At 49.4% G+C, this 25,664-nt stretch overlaps 1 protein-coding gene across 5 annotated transcripts in view; it reads left to right on the forward strand.

Moving 5' to 3' along the window:
• BCL11A (BCL11 transcription factor A) overlaps positions 1–25,664 on the forward strand; it is a 67,787-nt gene that overhangs the window by 36,725 nt on the left and 5,398 nt on the right. The window contains exons 6-9 of one of the 5 annotated variants that reach the window (XM_065630913.1): positions 2,517–2,545; positions 18,561–18,572; positions 22,192–22,334; positions 22,872–23,919. In XM_065630913.1, coding sequence (XP_065486985.1) covers positions 2,517–2,545; positions 18,561–18,572; positions 22,192–22,334; positions 22,872–23,919 — 1,232 coding nt within the window. Of the gene's footprint in view, positions 1–2,516; positions 2,546–18,560; positions 18,573–22,191; positions 24,198–25,664 lie in introns of those variants that run through there. The other 4 variants (XM_065630909.1, XM_065630911.1, XM_065630912.1 and 1 more) reach the window with 4 other exon arrangements.

Genomic DNA, 25,664 nt, shown 5'->3' on the forward strand with positions numbered 1-25,664 from the left:
CAGACAAGGCATGGCTGAGACCTGGGGACAACAGGAATAACTGTCCAGGTCACCGCAGACCTTCTCTGAAGGACTAAAGGCTTTAGCAGATGGCTGAGGAGCAGTTGTGCTGTTCTACCCGCTCTTATTCATTGCTTTCTCTGGCGTGTAGCTTTTCTACTCAGGCTTTGCTTGGACCCAGGTTTCATCCTGCAGCCTTTTGTACACCTGGGATTAGCTCCCAGATGCCGTCCTTGGGAACTCTGCCCCAGCCTCGCTGTGCCCTGGTGGCCTGAGCCAAACGTCCCCACCAAACTCGTTGGATGCTGCCTGCAGGACCCGTCGCTGCTTTGGGCTCCTGCGCTTGCAGCGGGGCTCGGAGCGCGTCTGGCACGCTCCAAAATGAAGCTTTCCTCTTAGTTTCCCTTGCAAAGCACCTCATAAAAATGCACACGAAGTTTTTGCTGCGCTGAACCCCCAGACATGGCAAGTGGGGCCAACTGGGGCATCTCCTCTAGACAAAAATCCTCACGTAGATAGAGCCGGTGGTGCTCCTGTGCTAATGCAAAACACCTGCACAGATGAAAGGAGGGGATTTTTCTGGCCGTGGACTCTAGGTGAAGTTTCATGATCCAAGCAGGAGATTTTCATGCCTGTGCAAGAGCTTTTCATGAGTCTGGCTTCCCTAAAGGCTGCAATTGAGGTGAGACATGAGTACAGACCTTGGAGGAGCAGAAGGGAATGCCATGGTTCACACTTGCACAAGCCATAGGAATTGATAAGTAAAGACGTGGAGCAGTGGCATCACCGTTTGGGTGGGTTGGGCTTTTCTCTTGCTCAAGCTTGAACAGTTTTTGCCTCATCACTTAGACTACACCTCTTCTTTGCCCCTGGTCTCGAAGGGCCAACGCTCGCTTCCAGCCCTACGCCAAAGGACAGGTCACGTTGAAACGTAGGTTTTCAAGCCAAGGTGCCCCCAGTGAACCTGGCATTCGGGGTCGTCATGCCTGGTGCGTTTGGGAAATCAGACTTTCTAGACAGCCTTCAAGCTAGAAGAACCCAAGAGGTTCCGGTTTCTCCTCCATCTTTCAAATGAAAGGTGGGTTCCTCATGCGTCCTGATGGACGTCTGTGGTGGGGCCTGGCCTCATGGGCCAGATTCTGCTGAAGAAACACAGCGCAAAGTGAGGACCAAACATGCTTTGAAGCACGTACAAAAATATCTAAGTCTGCTAATAGCGTTTGCTTTCTTTTCCTCTTGCTTTCTCCACCAATCTAAAGAGCTCCGGTTCTTTGAGTGCCCGATTTGCATCCAAACGTGGGACAGACGTTGGTCCCCTCATTTGGTAACTTGTGACTAACTGTCTCAAAAAGCTCATCAGTGGGGTTTTCACATCCCCTCTCTATTTAGCTGAAGATAAGTGACTGATTTTTTTTTTTTTTTTTCCTTACAAAAACTCACCTCTGGCCCAAGACCAACCAGGGAGAGTTTCTGCTGCGAAGCAAAACCAGCCCAAAACCAGAGGGTTTAAATGAAAGTCTCAAAGCAAAACCGAAGCTGCAGCGGCCACCACCAGGTGATTACCGTAATGCCGGGTGCTTATTGCTCGGCTCGAGGTTTCCAAGTGCTTGGGAACGATTCCAGCTTGTTTGGGCTCGGGAACAAAACCTCTCTGTGGCGCTGCAGCCGGGGTGGAAGGGATCCAGGGAGCTGCGGGGGGCGGCGCAGCACCCTCCCTATGCTGGAGGCGCATTTCGGAGGCTAAAGCTAACACCGCATCCCATAGCGTTGCGGTAGGTGGCCCAGAAACTGCCTTACTGGCTTGTTTTAGGAAGGAGACCAAGAGGTAGGACTGCTGTATGAAGGATGCTGAAGCGGTACCTGCTTTAGGGTCAGGTTGCGGTCTTTTAACGTTGGAGGGCATCTTCCTTCACCCCCCGTTCTGCTGGCATCCTTGCGAATAAAACCATCGCCATCAAAAGTTGGTGTCATAGAGCACGACTGCCTACACCTTTTTTTTGGGTTTTGCAGAGGTTTACGCGGCCTGAGGTACGAGAGTTGAGCACATGAGCAGATAAACATGCTCTGCCCATCGTCTTCTGCTCTTCGCTTCGTGTGCAGTGAGATCCGTGTTTGCAAAGGTCTTTTTTTCCCCGGAGTCTTTGAGGGAAGCTCGCTTAAAGGACTCGTGGAGCTGTATTTTCTTTACAGTAATGAGGCAGCGTGACACACCAGTCATGGGAAATCTGATAGACTTGGGAGACCCTGGGAGGGTAGAAAATTACTTAATTTACTTTGTGTGCAATAGTCTTAATTTCCAACTATTTGAACAACTGATTGCTGGGGCAATCATCAGATCTTCAGAGTTAAGATGTTTCCTGCTGGAACGGAGCGTTAGCTAAATCAGCGGTGGCTGGGGATGGCAAAACCGAGCGATCGCATACGTCCATCTGAGAGTTAAAGAAAAGGTGAAAACCAAATCCCGGAACCTGAGCCGCATTTCTTTGGATTTTTTGGGAAAGGTGAGGCAGGTGAAGCTCACCTGGTCTGGTGGTTAATTACCCGCGTGGCTCCGGCGAGGAGGAGCTGGGTCCGGTTTCCTTGCGAGCGGGTGAGAAGCCTCAGCTCGGTGATTCCCCTGCTATTTGCTCATTGTGAGTAAAAAGCGATAAAATCTAGCAGTAGAATTACGTTATGTCTCAGGTGCTTTCTGTCCAAATTAGTAATAATCCTTCGTGTCTTTGACCCATTTCGCAGAGGCGGAGGGATGGATTCCGCTGCCTTTTGGTTTTTTTCGTAAGCAGCTGGCTGAAGTGAACAGACCTGGAGTAAAAGGGTGAGAAGCTGGTCCTTTGTTAGGGTTAGGTGATGGAGTCCTTACGCTGTGACTGAGTCCTTCCTTGGATGTGTTTTCCCATTGATTTGGGACAAGAGACACCCCTTGCGCAGGTACCTGCTCATCAAGAAGCTGGTGGTCTAGCTCACGGGGACAGAAATAGCAGCAGCATTAAGTGCAGAGCGAGGCACCCGCTCGCGCGAGGAAGGGCAGAGATACCTGCTTGATTCGTCAAGATTGAGCTTGTCCTGGAGCAAAAATGACAGAGGACTTTTCATTATGAAAACTGTATATGCCGCTGAAAAAAAAAAAGTGTTTGTAATTGTTTAGAAAGGAAGATGGGCGTGAATATTAAGAGACCTTCTCCTGCCTTTCTGTGCCAGCGGAAAATGAAAAAATTCAGTGTGTATTTTCTTATTAAAAAAAGAAACTGGACTATAAAGTGCTAAACTAATTTCTGAAAGTGAGAGCTGCATGAGTGAGAATATTTAATTGCAACAGCAAAGTACAAACATTTCCTAGTGAGCCCTCATTGCGTTAATAAAAATTAATTAATAATTCCGTGGCTAAAATGTACATCCTGCTCATTTTCTTTTAGTGGGCTGGGAACCCGATCCCACTTTTTATTTTATTTTGCTGACAGCTGCCCAGCAAGTAGAGGATGGAGGCTATTTCTGTAAGCAGAGGCTTCGTGTTTCGCTCTATAGATGCTTACGTTGGGATTGCATGGTTTTGGTTAGCGAACTTCTGCAAATGGAGGCGAGGACGTGGAGCAGATCAGCTGATTCTGGGGGACCGACTGTCTGACTGCCACAGCGATATGTCTGTACAAATATTTACACAGTCCCGATAGTCTTTGGAATTGCATTATTGCAACACGAAAAGCTGTCAGATTTCCCGTGCTCGGAGCTGGACCCGCGGCATCGCCCGGCCGGAGCGCGGTGGGTGCCACCCCATACAGCACCCAGCCCCGGCTGATCAGCCCTGCGGAGGGGCTGGCTTTGTTAGGTCAGGCTTAACACAGAGTTTATGCAGTCACATGGCATGGGCCTGACTCAAGATAAGACATTGAGGTGCTGGAGCGAGTTCAGAGAAGGGAACGGAGCTGGGGAAAGGGCTGGAGCACAAGTGTGATGGGAGCGGCTGAGGGAGCTGGGGGTTCAGCTGGAGAACAGGAGCTGAGCGGAGACCTTCTGATCTCTGAACTGCCTGAAAGGAGCTTGGAGCATGGAGGGGGTTGGTCTCCCGAGTAACAAGCGACAGGATGAGAGGACGTGGCCTCAAGTTGCACCAGGGGAGGTTAAATTGGATATTAGGAAAAAAATCAGAGAAAGGGTTGTGAAGCATCGGAACAGGCTGCCCAGGGCGGTGGTGGAGTCACCGTCCCTGGAGGGGTTTAAAAGACACACAGATGAGGTTCTTAGGGACGTGGTTTAGTGCCAGTCTTGGCTTAATGGTTGGGCTCGATGACCTTGAGAGTCTTTTCCAACCAAAATGATTCTATGATTCTAGAAGTCTGCAGGTGACAGTGGGAGGCTTCCTATCAACTGAACGTCGCATCGAGCCCCGTATAGGAAAATGACAAAAGGAGAGATTAGGAGGCTGTGGTGGTTGCAGAGCCAGATGTAAATGGATTTGGACTAGGTGTAGAAGAGAAGTCATCTTGTGCCTTTTTTGCTGGAAGTTAGCACAAATATCCACGTAGGTGGGTAGCCCGGCATTGTCAACATGTGGTTCGATAGTGATTCTCACCACATTAGTGGTTTTTCTTAAAGCTTTTTGGGAGCTGTGGGATTACAGGATCCTACTGGCGCTTCAGGATAAAACTTGAAAATGGGACTTCAGTCCCACTTCAGATGAAATGCAAACAGGCAAGGTTCACACCGCTTGCTGCCAGGAGGCCAAAGGGATTATTCCAGATCTGCAAAACAAACAGGAGTTTGTGTCAGCGGTAGGGAAGGCTGGGGGCTTCACCCAGGTTATTTGAATATATGGAATGCTGTCAGCAGCTGTCCCATAGCAGGGTTGGAGCACATCAGTAGCTGCCCTGGCAGAGAAAGCCCCGTATTTTCACCAGCTGATAGCGGGTTTGTGTCCTGTTGCATGCTTACTTGTAAGATTAGGAGTTTGGAAAGCGTTGGCAAAGTTGTGAAACAGGAGTTCGGGGCTGCCGTGGGCCTCCTGGTGTCCTTCAGCGTCACAGCTCAGGATAGTTTTGGTTTTTGGGGGTGAGCGTGTGCCTTGCAACAGCTGTGAGCGTATCTCCAGAGGTTTCAAAGGAGTGAGCTCTTCTCTTCCAGTGCAGCGTTTGTTTGTTTTTAGGGCATGTTTTTCCCCAGGGAAAGAAGAGCAGCAATCCCATGATCAAAGAAACAAAGCAAATTGCTGTGGAATTTCTGCCTGACAGTATTTAAATTAAAAAAAAAAACCCCAAAAACCAACACAACGTGGTCTATAATTTATAGATGAGTCATGTGTGCCTCAGCTCTGGCCTGGAGCAGCATTTGAGATGTCAGGTTCCACAGCCGGTGCCCTGGCAGCCTTTCGCGTTGGGCAGCAGCGAGCAGGGTCTGTCCCCATGGTCCCATCGCATGGGATCCATCGCTGTACAGCGAGAGCAGATCCACGAGCTGTTCCATCCCCAGCCGCAGCGATCCCTGGGTGGGACGCGCCGGCTTGGACGGATGAACCGGCTGCAAGAAAAGGATCGAGTGAGGCTGGGTGGGGGGAAATCACCCCCTGATGCTCCCAGTAAGGAATCAAGGCAATTTTTCCATGGTGGCTGGTTAATTTGCTGTGTTGGCCCAGCTCCTGGAGCACCCGGCGCCGCAGCATCTTTGCTTGCCCAGCCGGCCAGTATCGCTGGACAGACCCCGCGTGGTGCAGCAATGTGGTTAGCCAGATAACGGGGGCATCAACGCTGCTTTTTCTGACCATGTTCTAACAGGAATAGCCCCATTCCTGAAATTTCACCTGCTCACGTTATGTCAAAATCACCTCATTCGGCCGTGAGATGCGGATTGCTGCTGTGGCGATGGGATGGGTTATCTCCCTGCCCTCCCTGCAGAGTTGTTCGAGCTGTTGTGGGACAGCGTTGTGCTCAGAGAGGCTTAGCTGGGGCAAAAATGATCAGGGCTGGTTTTCTGGAAGTGGTGGGGTTGTGTTTGAAAATGCCTCATGGGCTCGGGAGGGCTGCACGTATTTCCCTGGCAGCCTCGTGTAGCTTCCAGCAGGGACGTGCTCTGCGCCTGCAGCGTCCCGGCTACAGAGCGGGCAGGCGGAAACAGTGAGTGCTACGGGCAAGTTTAAGGCAGCATTATTAATTCCACAAAAACAAAAAGAAAAACTCTGTGTAGTGTATTATTGCTTGGTGTGTAGTGTAGCTCTGTTGACCAGAAGCATTTTGTTCGGTGTCTCAAGGGCAGTGTAGCTGGAGCGGGCAGGTTTTGAAGCGGTCAGCCGTCCCCTTGCTGTTTCCTCCATAGTAGCTCTGTCCCTGTCTGGACGAGCATGGTGACATGGGCCATCTCCATCTCAAGTGCCAGAAGTGGTGACCGTAGGGAAATGCCTATTTGGTAGGGGTTTAAGAGCTCAGCTTTAGAAAAGACTGGAAAGTGCTTAAAACTACTTTAAACTGTGGGATACATAGCACAAGGCACACGCACATCAGCTGTTTGTAGCCGTACAGCTGGTAACAACCCGCACGGCTCTGATCTTGGTCACCTCCATCATTGAGTTTGGTTGTGCTCAATGACCTTAAAGGTCTTTTCCACCCAAAATGATTCTATGATTCTGTCTCTTCCTGAAGTGGAAAGCAAGGGACCCCCAGGATGAGGGCTGTAGCTGTGGCACTCCGTACGAGCAGTACCAAAATCCACATCCGAGTTTTGTGGTTTGTGCTCATATCTCGTAGATACCTTATTATAGCGTCTCCACAAGCACTTTGGTGGGATAGAGATAAAAATTATACGTATGCTTGCAGATGTTCGTATACATGAGTGGTTTCTGCATCTCTACCTGGTGCATGGGATGGTGACACACACTCCTGGGGACAGCTCGGTGACGACTGACCCACGATGCGCCGTCCAAGGGCCAAGTGTTATGACTTTGCAAGGGATTCTAACGCCTCTGTGTTTATTACGAGCATCTCCCAGCAGGAACGTGTGCCCGGGCGGACAGACGGACAGGCGGTAGGATCCTGGCCGCAAACCCAGCTGCTGCCCATCGCGTTGCCTAAACGGGCAGATGTCGACGTTGCTCAACGCGGCGCAGACCCGAACGTCTGTTTATTAACGGATAAGATGGTCAGGGCCGGCGCACGGGGCGCGAGCCGGCCTGTGCAACTCCTGTGGTTTCCAACCGTACTTATCGAGGGAGGGGGCTGCCTGCCCAGCCAGGGTGTTTCCTCTAATCGGTACCTTCCCATGCCCACGGCAGGCAGATGTGCAGGGGGCAAAGGCTCGGCTTCTTCAGAACAGCCAGGCTCAGAGGAAGGAGTCATCCAAGGCAAGGCTGGGGAGCTGGAAAGGAACATTTTGCACAGAAAAAGAAGAGTAAATATTCATCTGTTCATTCACCTTGTGGTTTGATCATTCGTTTTCACCATCCAATGTAGAAGAGATCAACTCATCCCAGTATTTCCTAGCAATACAGTTAGCTCCAGAACTGTGGAATCATATTCTAGTTTGGGTTGAAGGGACCTTCAAAGCTCACCCAGTCGAACCTTCTGCCGTGAGCAGGGACATCTGCACCAGCTCAGGTTGCTCAGAGCCCTGTCCAGCCTGGCCTGGGATGTCTCCAGGGATGGGGCATCCACCACCGCTCTGGGCAACCTGGGCCAGTGTTTCACCACCCTCAGTGTAAAAAATTTCTTCCTCAGAAGAAAAAAAGTCTCATTGTAAAAAAAAAAAAAAAAGTCTTCCTCAGAAACCCTTCCCCAAGTCCTTCAGAGGCTTCTTCTATTATTATCCACCCTATAGCGGGCAGCACGCAGGAGATGGTCGCGAGCTCAATTTAACGGCATCTCTCCCGCTTATCAGCCTATATAATAAACATGGCTTTTGGTGGGGGGATTTTTTGGGAAGGGGTGAATGGGGAGGCCAGACACCATTGTCTGGCAAGAATGTGAGTCCCTGGGGGTGAGTACGCCTGGGCTCGCCTTCCAAATTGTCCCAGCATCCATCCCCCTCCTCCTTCGCGGGATTTCCTCCTCCAGCCGGGGTTTTTGTTTCGGAACAAGCGTTGGTCAAACAAGCTTTTGTTTGCGGTCAGTCGCTTGGCACACAGACACCACTTCTGGTGGGGGGACAATGAGGAAGCTGTTTCGGGGGCAGCTGCGGTGGGACTGAGAGGGAATACTGATGGAAAAGAGGGCGCGGGGAGGAAATGGCTGGGTGGAAATTAATTGGGAAGGATCTGACGAAGTCCGGGAGCTGCAGCGAGGTTGGGAGGGCGGAGGGGAGCCCTTCGATCCCGCTGCCTCACCCCGCTCCCAGCTCGTGCTGGTTTGGATGGCTTTTCGCCCAGGATACTCTGCAGCAAGAAAGTTGGGACAAAATATTTGCGATGATGCATCTAAAAAGCTTTCTTTCAGGAAGAAGTAAACTATTTAAGGGCAATAACAGAGTTTAAAAGGAATTGTTGAAGTGAGACTGACTTCTTTGTCAGCAAAAATTGCAGCAAAACCTGTTCATAGATGACATTACCTAAATGACATTACGTACGTATGTCCTTTCTTTCACATTTCCTGTAATCCTGTTACGGCATTGTCCCATTACCTCAAGCACTGTCATCTTTAAATGCTGTCAGATCTTAACTGGATGGCCAAGGACATTGGAAAAGGATCGAGGTGAAGCTGATGGCAATTTCAGACCTGCCGTATACACGGCCATCTCCCAGCCTGCCCCTGGACGGGGTGTTTCCTGACAAAATGTTCAGGTAAAAGGATGACTCAAGGACTTTCATGTCATTTATGGAGCTGCCACCTATCACCACGGCATCTAGAACCCTTTTTGGGGAGTCAGGCACAGACAGGGTGTCAGAGATGCTGGAGGTGGTGGGTACGAGCTGTGTGCTCGCCGATGCTCCTTGGAAAGTGCTGCTTTTCCAAGAAAGTGAGGACCTGGGGGGAAGCAGCTGGAAAATGCCCGTGTGGGATCACAGGCAATGCTTCCACCCCTGTACAGCCTTTGTGGCATTAACGCCATTTGCAAAACACGCCGAGCTCCTCAGACTTAGCGTGCAATTAAGTGCAACATCTGGGTGTTAATTGTTTCGAACGTTATCGCTCTCTTATTGTATTATTGCTAAAAAAATGACGTGAGGCCAGTTTCTTTTTACTCCAACCGCGACTGCGCCGTTGTGGTTTTTTCAAAAGCACTACGAGACCTGGCAGCCAAGGGGAGGGTTGCGACTTTTGCCGTTCACCTGCTGAAATATTCAGCTCTCTTAAGGAGAGGGAAGCGTCGGCGTTGAAGCAGCAGCCTGTTTAACCTGGCAGCCCCTCTCGTCAGGTTATGATAGCGATGATGATAATTGCCAGCTCTGGGGGCAGGAACGGCCGTTTTGTTATCTCGGGGCTCCGGTCCCCCGTGGCGGCCGCCGGACCTGGCTGCGGTGCAAATAACAGCGGCCTTGAACCTGAAATTCTCTCTGCAGACAAAGGGCTGTGGTCAGGCTTGTGGAGATGCATCTTGTTGCCCGTCTTCAGCCCCGTGGGCTGGTTTTCCCCAAAAAGCAGAGCTGCCCTGTGGGAGACTGTAGGTTGCTGGCGTAAGCAGGTGGATGACGAAGGTCGTCAAAGTAAAGAGGCGAAGAGCCAGAAAACTCCTGGATGAAGATTGGGAGGGTGATTCTCTTCTGAACAGCACCGAGGCTCAGAGTTCAGTCCCGATGATGCTAAAGAGCAGGACCTGGATCTTCCAATCCTTCTGCTGAAAAATAACAGTGAAACAGCCCATGGAGTAAGGGGGCGTTTGTCCCAAGAAAGGGTGTCGTGATATGACCCTGTAGACTATGCAGAAGATTATTTGCTTAATCAGGTGAGGTTAGGGGCTTTTTTATCACTGACTTTTAGTGGTATCTAAATGCTGGCATTTTCCTGTAAGAAAACACTTCTCTTGCTAAAAGAGGGGATTCTCCTCAATCTGTTTCGCACGCTTAAAAACTCCTATTTCTGTTTTGTTCTTTTACCATCAGCGTGATCTTAATCCATCCTCCAAGGCCGGTCCTCTGGTCTTACTCTCCGCTGATCCGAGGTCGTGGACTGGCCAAAGTCTCCGTGGCAGGTCTTCCCAAATAAGTGCTGTCCTCATCTGCTGGTGGCTCTGCTCCCTTCTCCTGCGTGGGGACAAAGTGACCTGCCAGATGTGCTGGAGCCATCTCACCTCCCCTGCCATCCCCCAGCGCGGTTCTCCCTAGAAAAGTCTCGATCCTTCGCTCCTAAACCATCCGCGGTTTGTGCGTCGCTGCCCCGTCTGGCTGCCAAATTGATGCTTTTTTGGTTGCTGGAGGAGAATTTTTCTCTCCTTTCGAAATCTCTTAATAACTGAAGATTAGGGTGTAAAAACACTAACCGCACTCAGTTCACTGTGTTTTTTTTAATCAGTCATAGCTTGGCTTTTTTTCCCCCTATAGGCACAGGAACCATTTATAGCCGAGGTGGGCCGAGTTTGCAACTTATTAATCTCTCCCTTGCATGCGGGTTGAAAAGAGACACCATGCCTTTATCAAAAGCCGGGCTAGCACAAAAGCCTATGCAAAATCATCATCAAATCCTATTAGAGGTGGAAAATATCTCTTAGATCATCTCATTCATTTCCCTGCCAATGCTGGGCTGTTCCTGAGAGTTAATTTTCTAGTGTCTGCCGCTGACTCCCTGTGTGACTGCAGGTCTGTCATCTTGCCTTTGGGTTGTCACTGTAACTTCCACTCGTTTCCTTGCGTTTCCAAACAAGCCTCGTTTTGTTCCGTGGTTGCCTGTGTTAGTAGTTGCCCTGCGTTACGTGTGATCAGTGGTTTCTACTCGGAGAGCATCACCAGACCTTGCTCGTGGCTGGGCAAGGCATCCCCATGGGATGGAGTGTGCGGGGTGCTCAGGGCAGTGCTGTCCCCCAAAAAAGGGGCTCCGTCCCCTGCAGCCACCACTACCTGCCGTGGGCATCGAGGTGATGAACGTCTCAAGGGGGTGTGCGTTCAGTACGAGCAGGTTGTCTCCCGTAAAGCACTTCTCCCAACCTCTGCTGGCATCGCCTCCCATAAACTCCCACCCCAAAGTCCTGGACTGGCTGCAACATCCACTTGTCAGAAGGGGGAAAGTAGTAATAATTCAAAGCTGGAGCTATTTATAGCATTCAGCACATGCAGATTTCATCAGGGTTTGTTTCAGAGGAGGAAACAGCATGTAGGAGCAGAGTAACCTGACTTGTAACTTCCCGCCGGCGCTGGCGGCGGTGATTGAATTCCGCGGCACGGTGAGGGTCTGGGCAGCGCTGCCAGCGCCGGGAAGGTCACTCCGGCAACTGTCACCCGGAAAGCATCAAAAGCACGAGCTGTCGATAGCGACCTGCATTTGCAGAAAATCTCAGGGCTTTCTAATTAACTGAGGATCTCTAAATTAGAGCGAAGCCGCTCGACAAGCCCCCTCGTCCGCCTTAAGTGTCAGGGCTCAGCTGATCACCGCATCTAACAAGCGGCTGATTTTTAACAGCAGCTCCGCGACTCAATCAGCTCCTAATGGCTCCGTTTCAAAAAAGCGTTTCAGTGCATTTTTCATCTCTTACTCTGGAATTTACTCTCTTTGTTCCCTGCTCAAATATTCTGGCGCTTTTCCTTAATTTCAGGCTTCTGCCTTGTGATGGCTCCTGTGCCCTAACCAGGCAGCTCATCGCTCGCCTCTCCCCGCACGTGATGCTCTGCCTTCCGATCACTAAGTTTCAAAAATTCCCCCCTTTTCTTTCCCCGTGATGTTCAGGCAGTGCTGCGGGGCCTGGAATTTCATAATTAGGAGGAAACTCACATTTAAACAGACCCCTGTGTGGTTTTATTTCAGCTTTAAGACAGCAAATGCAGTTTGCAAATGCACCTGATCTTGACCTCCCTCCCGCTGCTTTTTACGCAGCACCGCAGATTTGGCCGCTGCTCCTCCTGGTTTGCACCATGGCAAATGAGATCAAACCCTCATTTTGGCTGGATTCACAGCAGAGTAAGAACATGCACACTTAAACTTCGAGCTGCTGGGAAAACAACGGGGGGATCTTTCCCGACGTGTAACTCCTGATGCCGATAATGAGACCCACGCGAGGTGTCCTTGGGAAGGCAGCAGGATAAACTCCTACGTAAGCAGCGATTAGGAGCAGATAAATTCCATTCAGGAAGGCAGAGAGTTAATCAGCCACTCTTTAAGGCTTCTCCGCATGTGTTTGTGTCCAGCCCCTTATCCATATCTTGGCAATTATTCACGTGAAATAGAATATAAATCCCGATGCCCAATTTTTCTTCAAAAAATTTCACAAGGTAATCAAATCCCTAAGTGCATATTCTATTCCGGTGGTTTTATCAGTAAATCAAATTTTTATCATTTATCAGCAAAAGTTAGTTTTAAGCATCCTCACTGTAGCGTTTGAAAGATGAACATTTGTTTCAGCGGGTACTGTGCCAATCAATAATCTTCCAGCTTGACTCAGCTATCAATTATTGCTACAATTATTTGTCTAGTTGGATATTTAAAATGTCATCAGAAAGAGATGATTACATATTCCAGAAAGCAAGGCACTGTATAATCAGATGAACTGAATCCAGTTAAATGTAGTGTGGTACTAACCTGTCCTTCAAAGCTGAATTCTGCAGCCGCCACTGAAACAACAGCTTTCTGCATTATTGTAAGGAAACAGATCTTAACCTTGGAACAGTGCGTGTTATTGGGGTCGGGTAATACTCGGCGAGAGGAGACCTTGCAAGCCTGGAAATTGAATCAGCCTTACTCACATAAAGGAGGGGGGGGTTTGAGTTTTTGGGGAGGGGGCGGGGATGGAGCTGATTTGGTTGGATTTCATCTGCAAATCTATAAATAAGAAAATCCACTCTTTATCTGCCTTTCTGGGAATTTAAACTCCCGAGCTTGAAGCGCCGAATTTTCATATGCCCTTTTTGCATTCCTTGACTTGATGTATGTATGGTAAATACTCTCTGTGCCCTGAGAATGCAATAAAGCTGTAGCAATTCTTGCAAGCCTTACATCCTCCAAACTCCAGATATTCCAAGTATTATATCATTTTCAACTTCAAGGATATCTGGACGACGGAGAGGAGAAAGAATAAACTGGAGGAGACCAGACAACTTTACGACACCTTTTGGTCCTATTTGCAAAGCAGGGAGGGGAAAATATATATATTATCGATTCTACTAATACTCGCTTGTGCAAGTTATGAAACTAAATGTTGTAGGATCTGGTTCAGCACTTGCTGTGCTTGCAACTCCATGGTGACATTGAACTTGCTCAGGGACAGAATAAACCTTTGCCTTCCTGGCAGATGATTTGCAGGCAGAGGTGTCATTTGGGGGAGACCTGCAGTTCCCCTGACCCACTTTGTCAGGATGCTTTGCTGCTGGCTAAATATCATTAATTTGAAAGCGAGAGGGAGAGCGAGCCAAAGGGGAAGGCTGGCAAAGAGGAGAGCCTGAAGAGGATCAGTTTTGGGAATGAAAAGGTGGAATAAGGCTCTCAAGGAGAGCCGGCTGCAAGGCTGAACGATGCCGAAACCGCGATACGAACCAGGAGGAACACCCACCGCTGGTGTCTGCCAGGGTGCCACATCTCATCCCACACCATCGGGGATGACCTGAGATGTCACGCTGGAGCATCTCCTTTCTTGCCTTTGCAAGACACCCCTTGAAGCGCGCTCTGCCTTTTCTTCAGATGCCACCGGCCGGGGATAAAACAGCAGAAAAGGAAACAATTCATCAGATAGGTCTATGAGAGTGAATAAAATGATTTGGAAGCTCTCCGTAGCTGTATAATTACAACACTGCATTTAAAAAGTGAATTATTGACTGGATTGTCCCCTGCAGCCACTGGGTAAATGTGTAATTGCGGGCTGTCGGAGCAAGGTAGCATTTGCTGGGTAGTTAGGTTAGGCTTTGAAAGGACAGGGCCTAGATGAGCCTTGGTCCTTGGTGAGTCCCAACGCAGGTGGACCTTCCAGCAGGGGACACAGCTGGTGCCAGGTGGGTCTGGAGGAGCTGATTTAGCTGGTGTCACTTCGCAGGAGAAGTGGGTGGGGAAGCCTGCGCGTCTGGGATGCTGGTTACTTCACTAATGATATTTTTAGAGAAATGACATGGTGCTGGTGAGGAGTTCCTCCTGCAGGGCTGATGGCACCGTGTAGTTCGCCCTTTAGGTCCCACCACCGGTGTTTGAATTCAGTGGAGCTCCAGCCCACGCGATGCTGCGGTCTGCATCGCCCGGATTCCTCCATCCCCATAGTGTTAGTGTATAGGGTGCATATGTGTGCGTGATCAGGTCTTCTTCCCTTGAGGAGTATCTTTTTAAACTTCATTCAAAGCCGAGTTGCAAGCACAGCGTTGTTTTCCGACGGCAGGTTTCTTCTCCTCCTTGCTAATCAAGACGTGACAGATTTCCAACCCCCCCTTAAATTTTAAAAAAGCACAAAATCGGTCGCAGCCTGGTACCTTATTTGCCAAGTTGGAGCTCGAAGCAGGTTTTTTTGGTGGCCAAATCGCAATCGCCTTGAAAATGGTGACAGACATTGGGGTCGGGCCAGTGTGCCTGGCAGCGCTGGTATGATCCGGCGTGACCCCAGCACCCGCATCTCCCCACCGGCAAACCATGAGTTTTGCTGCTTCTCGTTAAGAAAATACAGGTTTTTTGTGGGGAAACTAGGTGTTACGGGTTCAGTTCTGCTTAGAAGAATGAGTAACCACACAAAATATGTTGAGACCGCAACCAAAATGGTCACCCATGACTGTAGCTCTGTTTTTGTTATTGCTGCTGCTTGGGTTTCTTTTGGAAGTTTGTTTCGTGGTATTAGCGTTTTGGGCTGGTTCTTCTTTAAAAGAGGGGCTTTTACAAGAAGGTGTAATGAAAAAATGGCATTATTGAGACTTGGTTTAGAAAATATTTTGCCAGTTTTATTGAAGTGATTTCAGGAAGTTTAAATTTCGAGAAGAAAATTCTTTTCAGAAATGTTTTCAGTAATCATTATGATACGCTCATCAATAAGTCATAGCCAAGGAAAGGCTGGTACGCTACCAAATGGGGCGCTGAGCATCCTGCAAAGCAAAACATCTGTATTTTTTGTGTTTTCACAACTTAGCTGGTCCCAGGACCTACCATCAGGTCTGTTCATAACCAACGCGGGCTTGATTTGCAGAATTTTATATTTCAAACGCACAACAGCAGCGGTGCTTCTCGTTTCACAAGCGATGCGGCGTCCCTTGCTGGAGAGTTTTGGGGACAATTTTCCTTTTTCAGTGTTTCTGAATCCGGTTCATCTAGCGACAGGGAGAAAAGATCAGAGTGAAAGTACCCCGTTGTACATAAATGCAGCTACTGCTGTTATTTATTATCATTCTAATTATTGTGACAACAACAGCGCCAATGCTGATGCTAACAGTGCTAACAGCTACTTACAACCGGTTAATGACGGACCGGGTTAATAATGCGCAATCTGGAGAATCGGGAGGACGAATTAGTGCAAGAAGGAGAAAATATGTTTGGACAGTTAGAGTTTCCCATCTAAAACTGATGCTGCCGACTACCAGGAAAAGGTGAGTCACGCCGAAGCAGCTATTTCTTGCCAAGGGAGAAGTTGGGCTGCTGCAGCCCCGAGTGGACCCGCTTATCTCCCGGCCCTGGGACGCTTCCTGTGTCCCAACCGTTTCACTTCTCTACTTTTCAGTTGAGAGGAGTTTCAACAGTACGGATTTCCAAAAGAGAGAGAGAGGGGGAAAAAAAAAAAAAAAGACAAGCCAGATGGAGAAGAACTGAATCAAGTACAAGTGGTAACAATTAACTCCATACCCCCCCCCCCCCCACCATTTAAATACCATAACAACTCCAAATTTATCAGCCCAAAAATCAAGCAGTTGACATTAAAGCTGAATAAAGAAGTTCCTGGGTTTGGCTCAGGATGTTCCTGCGATAATTGTTTGGTGGCGAGCCGAAGAGAGGGGGATGCTCGCTGCTGGTTGCAAGCATTAGAGTCGCCGTCAACTTTTGTTCTCTGCAGCTTGGTAGCAAAAGGTCCGCCCGTGCCCTGGAGGTGCAGGTAGCCCGGTGGAAACACCTTGGCCTTGCTCACGCGTGTGGATTTTTTGGGGAAGGAGAAGGAGGACGCAGGAGCTGGTGGCGCTGGCTCGTGGAAAGATGCTGCTGAGAACAAGGGCTGGACCGTCCAGGCAGCCAGGGCCAAATCCTGGTCTGCTCGGAGGTTTCTTTGGCACGGGGATTTCTCTGAGGGAGTAAATCTGCGGCTGTGAGTGAAATCCCTTGCAAACGCCATTGGCACGTCCGCAGTCGCTGCTTGTGCCGCCGTTTTGTTTGTGAAAATGCTGTTGAACCTGGGGTGTCTCTACGGCTGTGCGTTTGTGTGCAGCCCGTAGGTTGCCCTGTGGTAAAATACGTGTTATGTTAATATATCGCTCTTTAATCTGGGGACCTTCCTGAGCCACGTCCTGCATTATGGGCTGCCAGTTTCAGAGAGCGGCACCAAGGAGATGCTGCACGTTTCAGCATCGCTCTTCCGCGAAGCGCCCGTGTGTCCGGCGAGCAGCTTTCCTGGATCCAGCCCTGACTTTTGAGAAACGGAGGAAGCTCTTCCAAAGCACATTGGCACACGCGTGCAGATTATTCCATTACTCACTTGGCAGTGCCTGAACTTGCATGCCTAGCTCCAGAAATCTCTCTTTTTTTTTTTTTTCTCTTTCCCCCCCGTTCCTCCCAGCAGTGGCATCGAGCTGACAGCTTCTCCTCCCAGCTGGTTCTTCTCCCCAGCATCTTGTCTGGCTTTGCTGCTGGTGGACATGGCTGTGGGTCTCTCTTGGAGCCCGCTCTATTGTGCCTGGAGACGTTGGCTTGCTTTGACTTGGACTTTGAGCGCGCCGGGTGTATCTGTGAGCACAGTACAGAAAAAAACAGCTTTTTTTTCTTTTTTTTTTTTTTAATACATAAAAAGCCCCTTAATGCTGAAAGCAGCCATCTCTTCGTATTTTACTGAGTAATTGTGCCAACTGCCCTTACAGGCTTTGAAATGTCAATATCCATCCCGCTCATTTGTTAACATTTTTCGGATCAGAAGCTAAATCTGTCACTCGTGTGTCACTGGTTAAATCATTTCTTTTGGGGGCATGGCAGGCAAGAGCTGTTCCGCTGCTTTTTTTTTGGCAGGAGCCAATAACTTGAGAAAAACACTAAACATTTGTGCTGTAGCGAAATGCCGTGCCCTGTCACTCGTCCTTTGCCGGCCGGGATGGAGAAAAGAATAAATACGTAGCGGTGGGTGAGACTTCACTGGCTGAGATCAGTTTGGTTTCATATTGGCCCCATGTTTGCATTTGCTACGTGGTATCCCCATGTAATTCTCCTAAAAGGAGTAATTTCCCAAATGTGAAGAAAATGAGCAGTGAAATTGACTGGGAGGAAAAATGTACGGGCAAAAAATGCGAATAGTAATTGGAAGCTATTTGTAAAGAGTTGATGAGCTGTCCAGGAAGGAGAGGGCAACTTTGGCCCCAATCCAAAACCCACTTCACCCGCTTCAGTGGTGAGATGAGAACAGCAATTAGATATTAAAAAAATCAATATATGACAATTAAAAAAATGGAAAACAGATAGCAATCAATCGCAGCGAGAAACCGTGATGGGTAGAGAACTGGTCAGGGGAGCTGAAGATGCTGAGGAAAAGCCGTGGCTGGCATGGATGGGGAGAAGAGGAAAGTTTCTAGGGGTCTTGGAGAAAAGAGAAACCCTAGAATTGGTGGATGGAAGAAGCAATAAGGCAGAAATGTTTAAAAAATGTTTCTGCTTTAGGCCTGGAAAGCAGCAGTGTTATGTTTCCGTATCATAGGCGGGTGATGATGTTTTTTCTAGCTCATTAATAGCCAAGGAGGATGTTATACAAGGTCCAATGGAGAGAAATATTTTTAAATGAAAAGGCCCTGACAACTTGCACCCAAGAATCCCTAAAGAGTTGGCATGTGATGCTGGTTTTTAATAAAACTTATGGACTGGGAAAACGCCATCAAGAGCTGGTCGGGGTAACCGTGGGAGAGCTGGCAACACATTGCTTATCTCTGCTGGGCAAAATAATTGAAGAGCCGATGTAAGATTCAATTGATAAAGAATTAAAGGATAGAAATAGGATTCGTACCACTCAACTTAGATTTATGGAATATAGATCTTGTCAAATAAACCTGATTTCATTCTTCCAGATGACAACTCTGGTTGATAAATGCAGATGGAATAGAGTCTGCAAGGCGCTGGACGCGGCGCTGCGTGACATTGTGTATAGAAGACCAAGCGCTGGGCGATATCGCTTGCGCGGAGCCGGACAACAGATTTGGGAACGCGGGGGCTTAGCTGGGGAAGCATCGCTGATGGGAGAGGTCAGCAGGAGCTGATGGGAAGCCGCAGTGGTCATTAGCACTGCATTGGTGGTTTAGAAATAAATACGCAATTGTGGCTGATTAGCTTTGTGGGTAAAGCAAAGGCGGGTGAACAGGTGAAGAGCATCAGGGATGTGTTTATGGGGTGTTCTGGAGAAGCTGGTGAGCAGGGTGTGTTGAGGGCACGGTTGGGTAGAGCCTGCCGTGGTCCTTGGCTAGAAGAGCAGAACCGGGGCCGTGCTTACAGAGCTGAGGTGCAGTACCCCCAGAAGGCAGCAGGAGGCTTAGAGGAAAACCAGTTCCTTCCCAGTATGATGAGAAGGGCTGGGCTGGTCCTTGAGTAGTGGAGGAGGACGGAGAGGTGGCTTCAGAATGGAAAAATAACTAGATTTTAAAGTGTGCCTTGATTTCTGGGTGCACGAGTAACCTTGGTGTGTGTGTATGGGGGACACATTACATACCAAAGGGCTTTTCAGTGTGTCAGCCATTAAAAAAACTCAACAGGAAAAGAGAACGAGTAGAGGTTGGAGCCAGAGAAATTCAGGTGGACCCCGGTACCTGTCTGTGCGTGTGGTTACCTGTGGGAACTGACCATGGTGAAGCAGCGGGTGCTCTCCTTGTCTGCTGAGCTGGTTTGAATGGTTTTCACTGGGATTTCGTGTTTTGCCCCAAAGACAGTTTGTGGGGCTGGAGGAGATCACTCTTTACCGAAGACACCGTATTGCAGGGTTGTCCCTTTTGACCTTCAATTCCTCTACGTGAAGCCACTGAGGATGCTGTAGCTGGGAAGCCTGTGTGGATGTAGGGGCTGGCCCATACCTAGGAGACATCGGTGGACCACAGTTTTTGGGTCCTACCTTCCCCTCCAGCTTTTGGGGGGACCCGAACATGTCCCGGGAAGCGTGGTGGTGGGCTTGGAGGAAGGAGAAGCGAGTCCCTTCCAAAACCAGGGGTTGCCGCGGCCGTCTGAGGACCCATCTCGCCGCACGGATTAGGGCCATAATTCTTGCAGTTTGGCAAGGCTGCATCAGACTGGAACGTATCTCTAGGTGGTGATATGGTCAGTCAATAGCCTTCGTAATTAACCAAGCACTAATAGACAAATTAGAAATCGTGTCTCTTCGAAGCAGGAGGTGGAGGCAGAATGCTGGTGGATTTTAACTGTTTCGCTGCTTTGTTTTGTTGCCTGGTTTTATGTTGCTCCCTTGAAAATGGTGGGTTGTTTAGGGAAGTTTTGTACGTAAACATGATTTTAAATTTAAATTATTATCTTGATTACCAAATGTGGATGGTGAATGGAAAACTTGTTTTTCAGGCAAGCAAATGAAGAATAATATTACATTTTACACTCCACTAAATCAATGTAGCCCTAATTTTGCCATGCAGGAAATCAATTCTAGTCTTTATAACAGTCGAAGATGTTATGAACAAAGTAATTTTGCAAATTATGGCAAGTAACACATTTATTGATGACTGTAGTTTAGGAATTGAGAATTTGTGAGTGCTGTAATATAATAAGGCTGTACTGGCAGGAGCTGAGTGAAATACAGATTATACGGTGAAACTGTAATGCATCATTTGCTATTAGTGGACTGGTAATAATTACCAGTTTCAAAGCAGCTTTTTCCATGTAATCTTTAGTCTCAGTCGTAACAGCCCTTCTCATTGACATTATGATTACACGAGCTGCCCTTATGATCTAGAATATCTAGTTGATGGGAATACTAAAATGTGGTAGTGAACGCTCGATGTTGTATCCTCATTATAAGATAAAATGCTATTTTCTCTGACCTGATCTATAAGGTAGAGAGGCGAGGTAGCATTACGTTGTTAGCTCCCACTGTGGTGTTAAAAACTTCCACTTCATTATGGTGAAGCGAGATGAAATTTTCCCATTTAAGATTTTTTTTTCCCCGAGCTCACAAATGAGCATAGGAATGTGAAAGTCCAATTGAATTTCCCCCTAATTTTAGCAGATTTCACTATTTATCTGCGCTCGCATGCCTGGCACATACTAAACACCGCCATGCATTTTATCGCGACGCCGGCTTCAGGATGAAACCTTAAATATTATTCCAAGGGCTTTTAAAGTGATTAAAGTGTTAAATGCTCGCTGTAGATGGTCGAGCCTCTTTTTCCTCTCCCGGTTCAGCTTGTCAGGCCGAATGTAGAATAACCACGGAGCCGGGAGGCAGGAGGAACGCTGCGACAGGGCTCTGCAGCCTGTCCTGTCCCCAAACCATCATTCCGCTCCACGGAGAACGAAAATGCCCAGACGGAGCTTTTCTTCCCCTCCTCCCAAGTGAGATGGGAAACAGGACGGTTGCAGATAAAGTGATGTTTTCTTTCCAAATCTGCCTTTTTTTTTTTTTTTTTCTTTTCATGTTTGGCAAATAGGGGAAACCCTGTGGGGGCAGCTCTCAGCGCATCACGTAAAGAGATTTACCCAGGGGTGGTGCCTATGGAGCGGATGCCCTGTAACGTAGCTGCTGGGTCAGGGCAGGAATACGTGGTGTGGGCAGGTACCGCCCCGAGCACTGATGTCCTGGGAGGGCTCCTGTGATTTATTCAAACCTCAAGGGCATGTTTGTTTTGTTATTTTTTTTTTCCTTAAATATCACTAAACATCAGCTCTCTAAAAACTGCTGGGCAGGGCTGGAAATGAATTGTTATCCTCCTCTGGTTTCAGTTTACCAGCATTTAGTAAAAAACATCCATAGGGGGCTGGAAGTGAATTATTTGCAAAATCACAGTAATGGATAAAAGTGCACACACCTTCGCCATATCTCACGCCACTCTTTCCTCGCAGACAGCCCTCAAAAAGTTATTCATCCCCCTTGTTTTGCCGTACATTAGAAGGGGCTGCTTTCTGCTGTCATTATTAGCCGGCTTTTTGTTTAGTTATTTGTTAGTTGGTTGCTCTTTTATAATGTCCGTGTTATCTCCAAAAATAAATTATCATGAAATAGAGTTAGTTCGCTACTTGCCAAAGTGGCATTTACCATCCCCGGCTTCTTTTCAGTGCGAGAGAAATAATGCGGCTCCGGCAGGGCGCTCGGCCAGGCCTCCTGGCCACCCTCCAGCTCTTCCCCTGGCAGAGCCGCCGCTCGCTCTGCCTTCCCCTCTCCCTGTCCCGCGCTCCGTTTTGTTGAATTTTATTTCTCCAATTCTTTTTGTTGTTGTTGCCCCAGAGTCGAATCCCTGCGACGGGGCAGGCGTTGCCTGGTTTTGTACACATTGTTGGTCTCTCAGATTAAGGATGAGGGCGACAACGTGACGACGATGCTGAGGTTGCGAGCGCTTTGGGCTGCTGCTTTGAACTGATGTGCGTGGTTTTCTGGAGTGCTTTTCAGAAAGCGATTTATTTAGTCTATATGTATTTATTCCACCTTTCCTTATTTATATATTAGCAGCCTCTTGCAGCATAAAGTCTGCCGGGTCGCAGCTGGCATCGATTGACTTAATCATCCCCCTTTTTTAAAAAAAAAAATTAATAGCTTTTTAGCCACGGTTACCTGCCGGGGTTCGTTTCTGAACCCAGGGCTGGGGATGGCGGGAGGAGGTTGGGCAAACTTGGGGCAGGTTTGGACCTCCCCGTCGCACCCCTCGCCTCCTCCTGTCCCCTTGTCCCCTGCCTGCACCTGAGCTGGGACGTTCCCCGGCTGCCGGCCCAGAGGAGCCGAGGCGGGGAGGCGAGCTCTTGCCCGCCGGTGGGCGGCCGGAGATTGACGCTGCTTGTTGTGTTATTTTTGCAGGTAAAGACGAGCCCAGCAGCTACACGTGTACGACTTGTAAACAGCCTTTCAACAGCGCCTGGTTCCTCTTGCAGCACGCACAGAACACGCACGGCTTACGGATCTACCTAGAAAGCGAGCACGGCAGCCCCCTGACGCCACGGGTTGGTATCCCAACAGGACTAGGTGCAGAGTGCCCTTCCCAGCCACCTCTCCACGGGATTCACATTGCAGACAATAACCCTTTTAACCTGCTCAGAATACCCGGCTCGGTCTCGAGGGAGGCGTCGGGGCTGGGAGAAGGGCGCTTCCCACCCACGCCGCCCCTCTTTAGCCCTCCCCCGAGGCACCATTTGGATCCGCATCGCATTGAGCGCCTGGGTGCGGAAGAAATGGCTCTGGCCACCCATCACCCTAGTGCCTTTGACAGGGTGCTGCGACTGAACCCCATGGCGATGGAGCCCCCCGCTATGGATTTCTCCCGGCGGCTGCGGGAGCTGGCCGGCAACACCTCCAGCCCGCCCTTGTCCCCGAGCCGACCCAGCCCTATGCAAAGGTTGCTGCAGCCCTTCCAGCCCGGCAGCAAGCCCCCGTTCCTGGCCACGCCGCCCCTTCCTCCTCTGCAGTCCGCTCCTCCTCCCTCCCAGCCGCCCATGAAGTCCAAGTCCTGCGAGTTCTGCGGGAAGACCTTCAAGTTTCAGAGCAACCTGGTGGTCCACCGCCGGAGCCACACCGGGGAGAAGCCCTACAAGTGCAACCTCTGCGACCACGCCTGCACGCAGGCCAGCAAGCTGAAGCGCCACATGAAGACCCACATGCACAAGTCCTCCCCCATGACGGTCAAGTCGGACGACGGGCTCTCCACCGCCAGCTCCCCCGAGCCGGGCACCAGCGACCTGGTGGGCAGCGCCAGCAGCGCCCTCAAGTCCGTGGTGGCCAAGTTCAAGAGCGAGAACGACCCCAACATGATCCCTGAGAACGGGGATGAGGAAGAGGAGGAAGAGGAGGAGGAGGAGGAGGAGGAGGAGGAGGAAGAGGAGGAGGACTTGAACGAGAGCGACAGGCCGGACTACGGCTTTGGGATGAGCCTGGAGGCGGCCCACCACCACGAGAACAACTCGCGGGCGGGCGAGGAGGGCCGGTCGATGCCGGACGTCATGCAGGGCATGGTCCTGAGCTCCATGCAGCACTTCAGCGAGGCCTTCCACCAGGTCCTGGGGGAGAAACACAAGCGGGGCCACCTCCCCGAGCCCGAGGGGCACAGGGACACTTGCGACGAAGACTCGGTGGCCGGCGAGTCCGACCGCATCGACGAAGGGGCGGTCAACGGCCGGGGCTGCTCCCCGGGGGAGTCCGCCTCGGGAGGGCTGTCCAAAAAGCTGCTGCTGGGTAGCCCCAGCTCCCTGAGCCCCTTCTCCAAACGCATCAAGCTGGAGAAGGAGTTCGACCTGCCGCCCGCCGCCATGCCCAACACCGAGAACGTTTATTCCCAGTGGCTTGCCGGCTACGCCGCCTCCCGGCAGCTGAAGGACCCGTTCCTCAGCTTCGGCGACTCCCGACAATCGCCCTTCGCCTCCTCCTCCGAGCACTCCTCGGAGAACGGCAGCCTGCGCTTCTCCACGCCGCCGGGCGAGCTGGACGGAGGGATCTCAGGCCGCAGCGGCACGGGAAGCGGAGGGAGCACCCCCCATATTAGTGGCCCGGGCCCTGGCAGGCCCAGCTCAAAAGAGGGCAGACGCAGCGACACTTGTGAGTACTGTGGGAAGGTCTTCAAGAACTGTAGTAATCTCACCGTCCACAGACGGAGCCACACGGGCGAGAGGCCGTATAAGTGTGAGCTTTGCAACTACGCCTGCGCCCAGAGTAGCAAACTCACCCGGCACATGAAAACACACGGGCAGGTGGGAAAGGACGTTTACAAATGCGAGATTTGTAAGATGCCTTTTAGCGTGTACAGTACCCTGGAGAAACACATGAAAAAATGGCACAGTGATCGAGTCTTGAATAACGAGATAAAAACTGAATAGAGGTATATTCGTACCCCCCCACCGACCCCCCATCCACCCCCATCCCTTCCCCGTCCCACGTCCCACGTCCCCGTAGAGGTTTTCTAGTCCCTTGTGATGGAAATCATGGAAGCTGAGGATACTTGGAAAGTGCTTGTCACCAGCACACCCTGTTTATTTTCTTTTTGTTCTCACCGTTTGAATGCATGATCTGTATCGGGGCAATACTATTGCATTTTACGCAAACTTTGAGCCTTTCTCTTGTGCAATAATTTACATGTTGTGTATGTTGGGGTTTTTTCGTTTTGTTTTGGTTTTTTCGTTCTTTTTTTTTTTTTTTTTTTTAATTTTTGGATTAGACAGCATGTATGGTATGTTATGGCTGTTTTTAAATTGTCCCTGATTAGTTGCTGAGCAAACACGTCGCTGTTTCCAGTTCCGTTCGGAAAAAAAAAAAAAAAAAAAGAAAAAAAAGGAGGAAAAAAGAGGAGGAAAAAAAAAAGAAAAAGAGAAAAGCGAAACAAAACCAAACCCGAGAGCAAACAAAACCCACCATGCTGCATACATCCTGTAATACATATCATGTACAGTTTTGTTTTTGTGACGTGCGAAGGAAAACACGCTTTGGGTAACCCTCTCCGGACAGGACCGATAGCACTGAAGAAGCGTTGCGTTAGCTAGATTGCTGTCTTAAAAGAATAAACCCACCGATTGGAGAAAGAGTACCCATTAGGGATTAGAAAAAAACCAGAAAAAAGGCCTTTAATTGGGAAGTAACCGACCGCCACCCATCAGAAAGAGGTAGATTTCTCTTAGCATTTGGTTTAAACCACACAAAAATAATCTGAGTGCCTTGGACCTGTGGCGGCCGATGCCGGTGGCTCCTTCCTGCTCGTCTCCACGTCGGTCGCGGTGGGATCCTCTCCCGCCAGCCCGTCCCGGGTCTCTTCCAACGCCGGCTACCTAAGAACGAAGAGGAAAGAGAAAAAACTTAAAGAAGAGACAGAAATGACCCCGCTCAGTCCTAGTTAATCATCATTCTCCCCTGCCCTTTATTTTTTTTTGTTTAAAACCGAACTGATCATACCAGTCTAAAAACCCACTTTGCTCCTGGAGAGAGCTTAAAACAATATAAGACCTTTCCCCAAAAAAACTTTTATTTTTCCCCCCTATCGATGATTAAATAGAATGTGAAACGCGCGGAGGCCCTTCAACGCCAGTAAATACACAAGTAAGGAAATCTGTTTTATGAAGATATTTACTTTTAATAATATCTTTTATTGATTCTGGCACCAAAACAAATAAATCTGGAGCCACTTGGTTGTCAAGCTGACAATCAAATTATAAACTTTAAGACCTCGTGTATACCGTATAAAAAATAAAATAAAAAAAAGACTGGCAATAATATTTTACAGAGTGTAACGGATAGAGGAGAGAAAAAAATGTGATTTATTAGCACAATGTGGTACTGTTTGCCATTTAAAACTA

The sequence above is a fragment of the Caloenas nicobarica genome, chromosome 3 (assembly GCF_036013445.1).
Source record: "Caloenas nicobarica isolate bCalNic1 chromosome 3, bCalNic1.hap1, whole genome shotgun sequence".
In the NCBI taxonomy this organism is placed as follows: domain Eukaryota; kingdom Metazoa; phylum Chordata; class Aves; order Columbiformes; family Columbidae; genus Caloenas; species Caloenas nicobarica.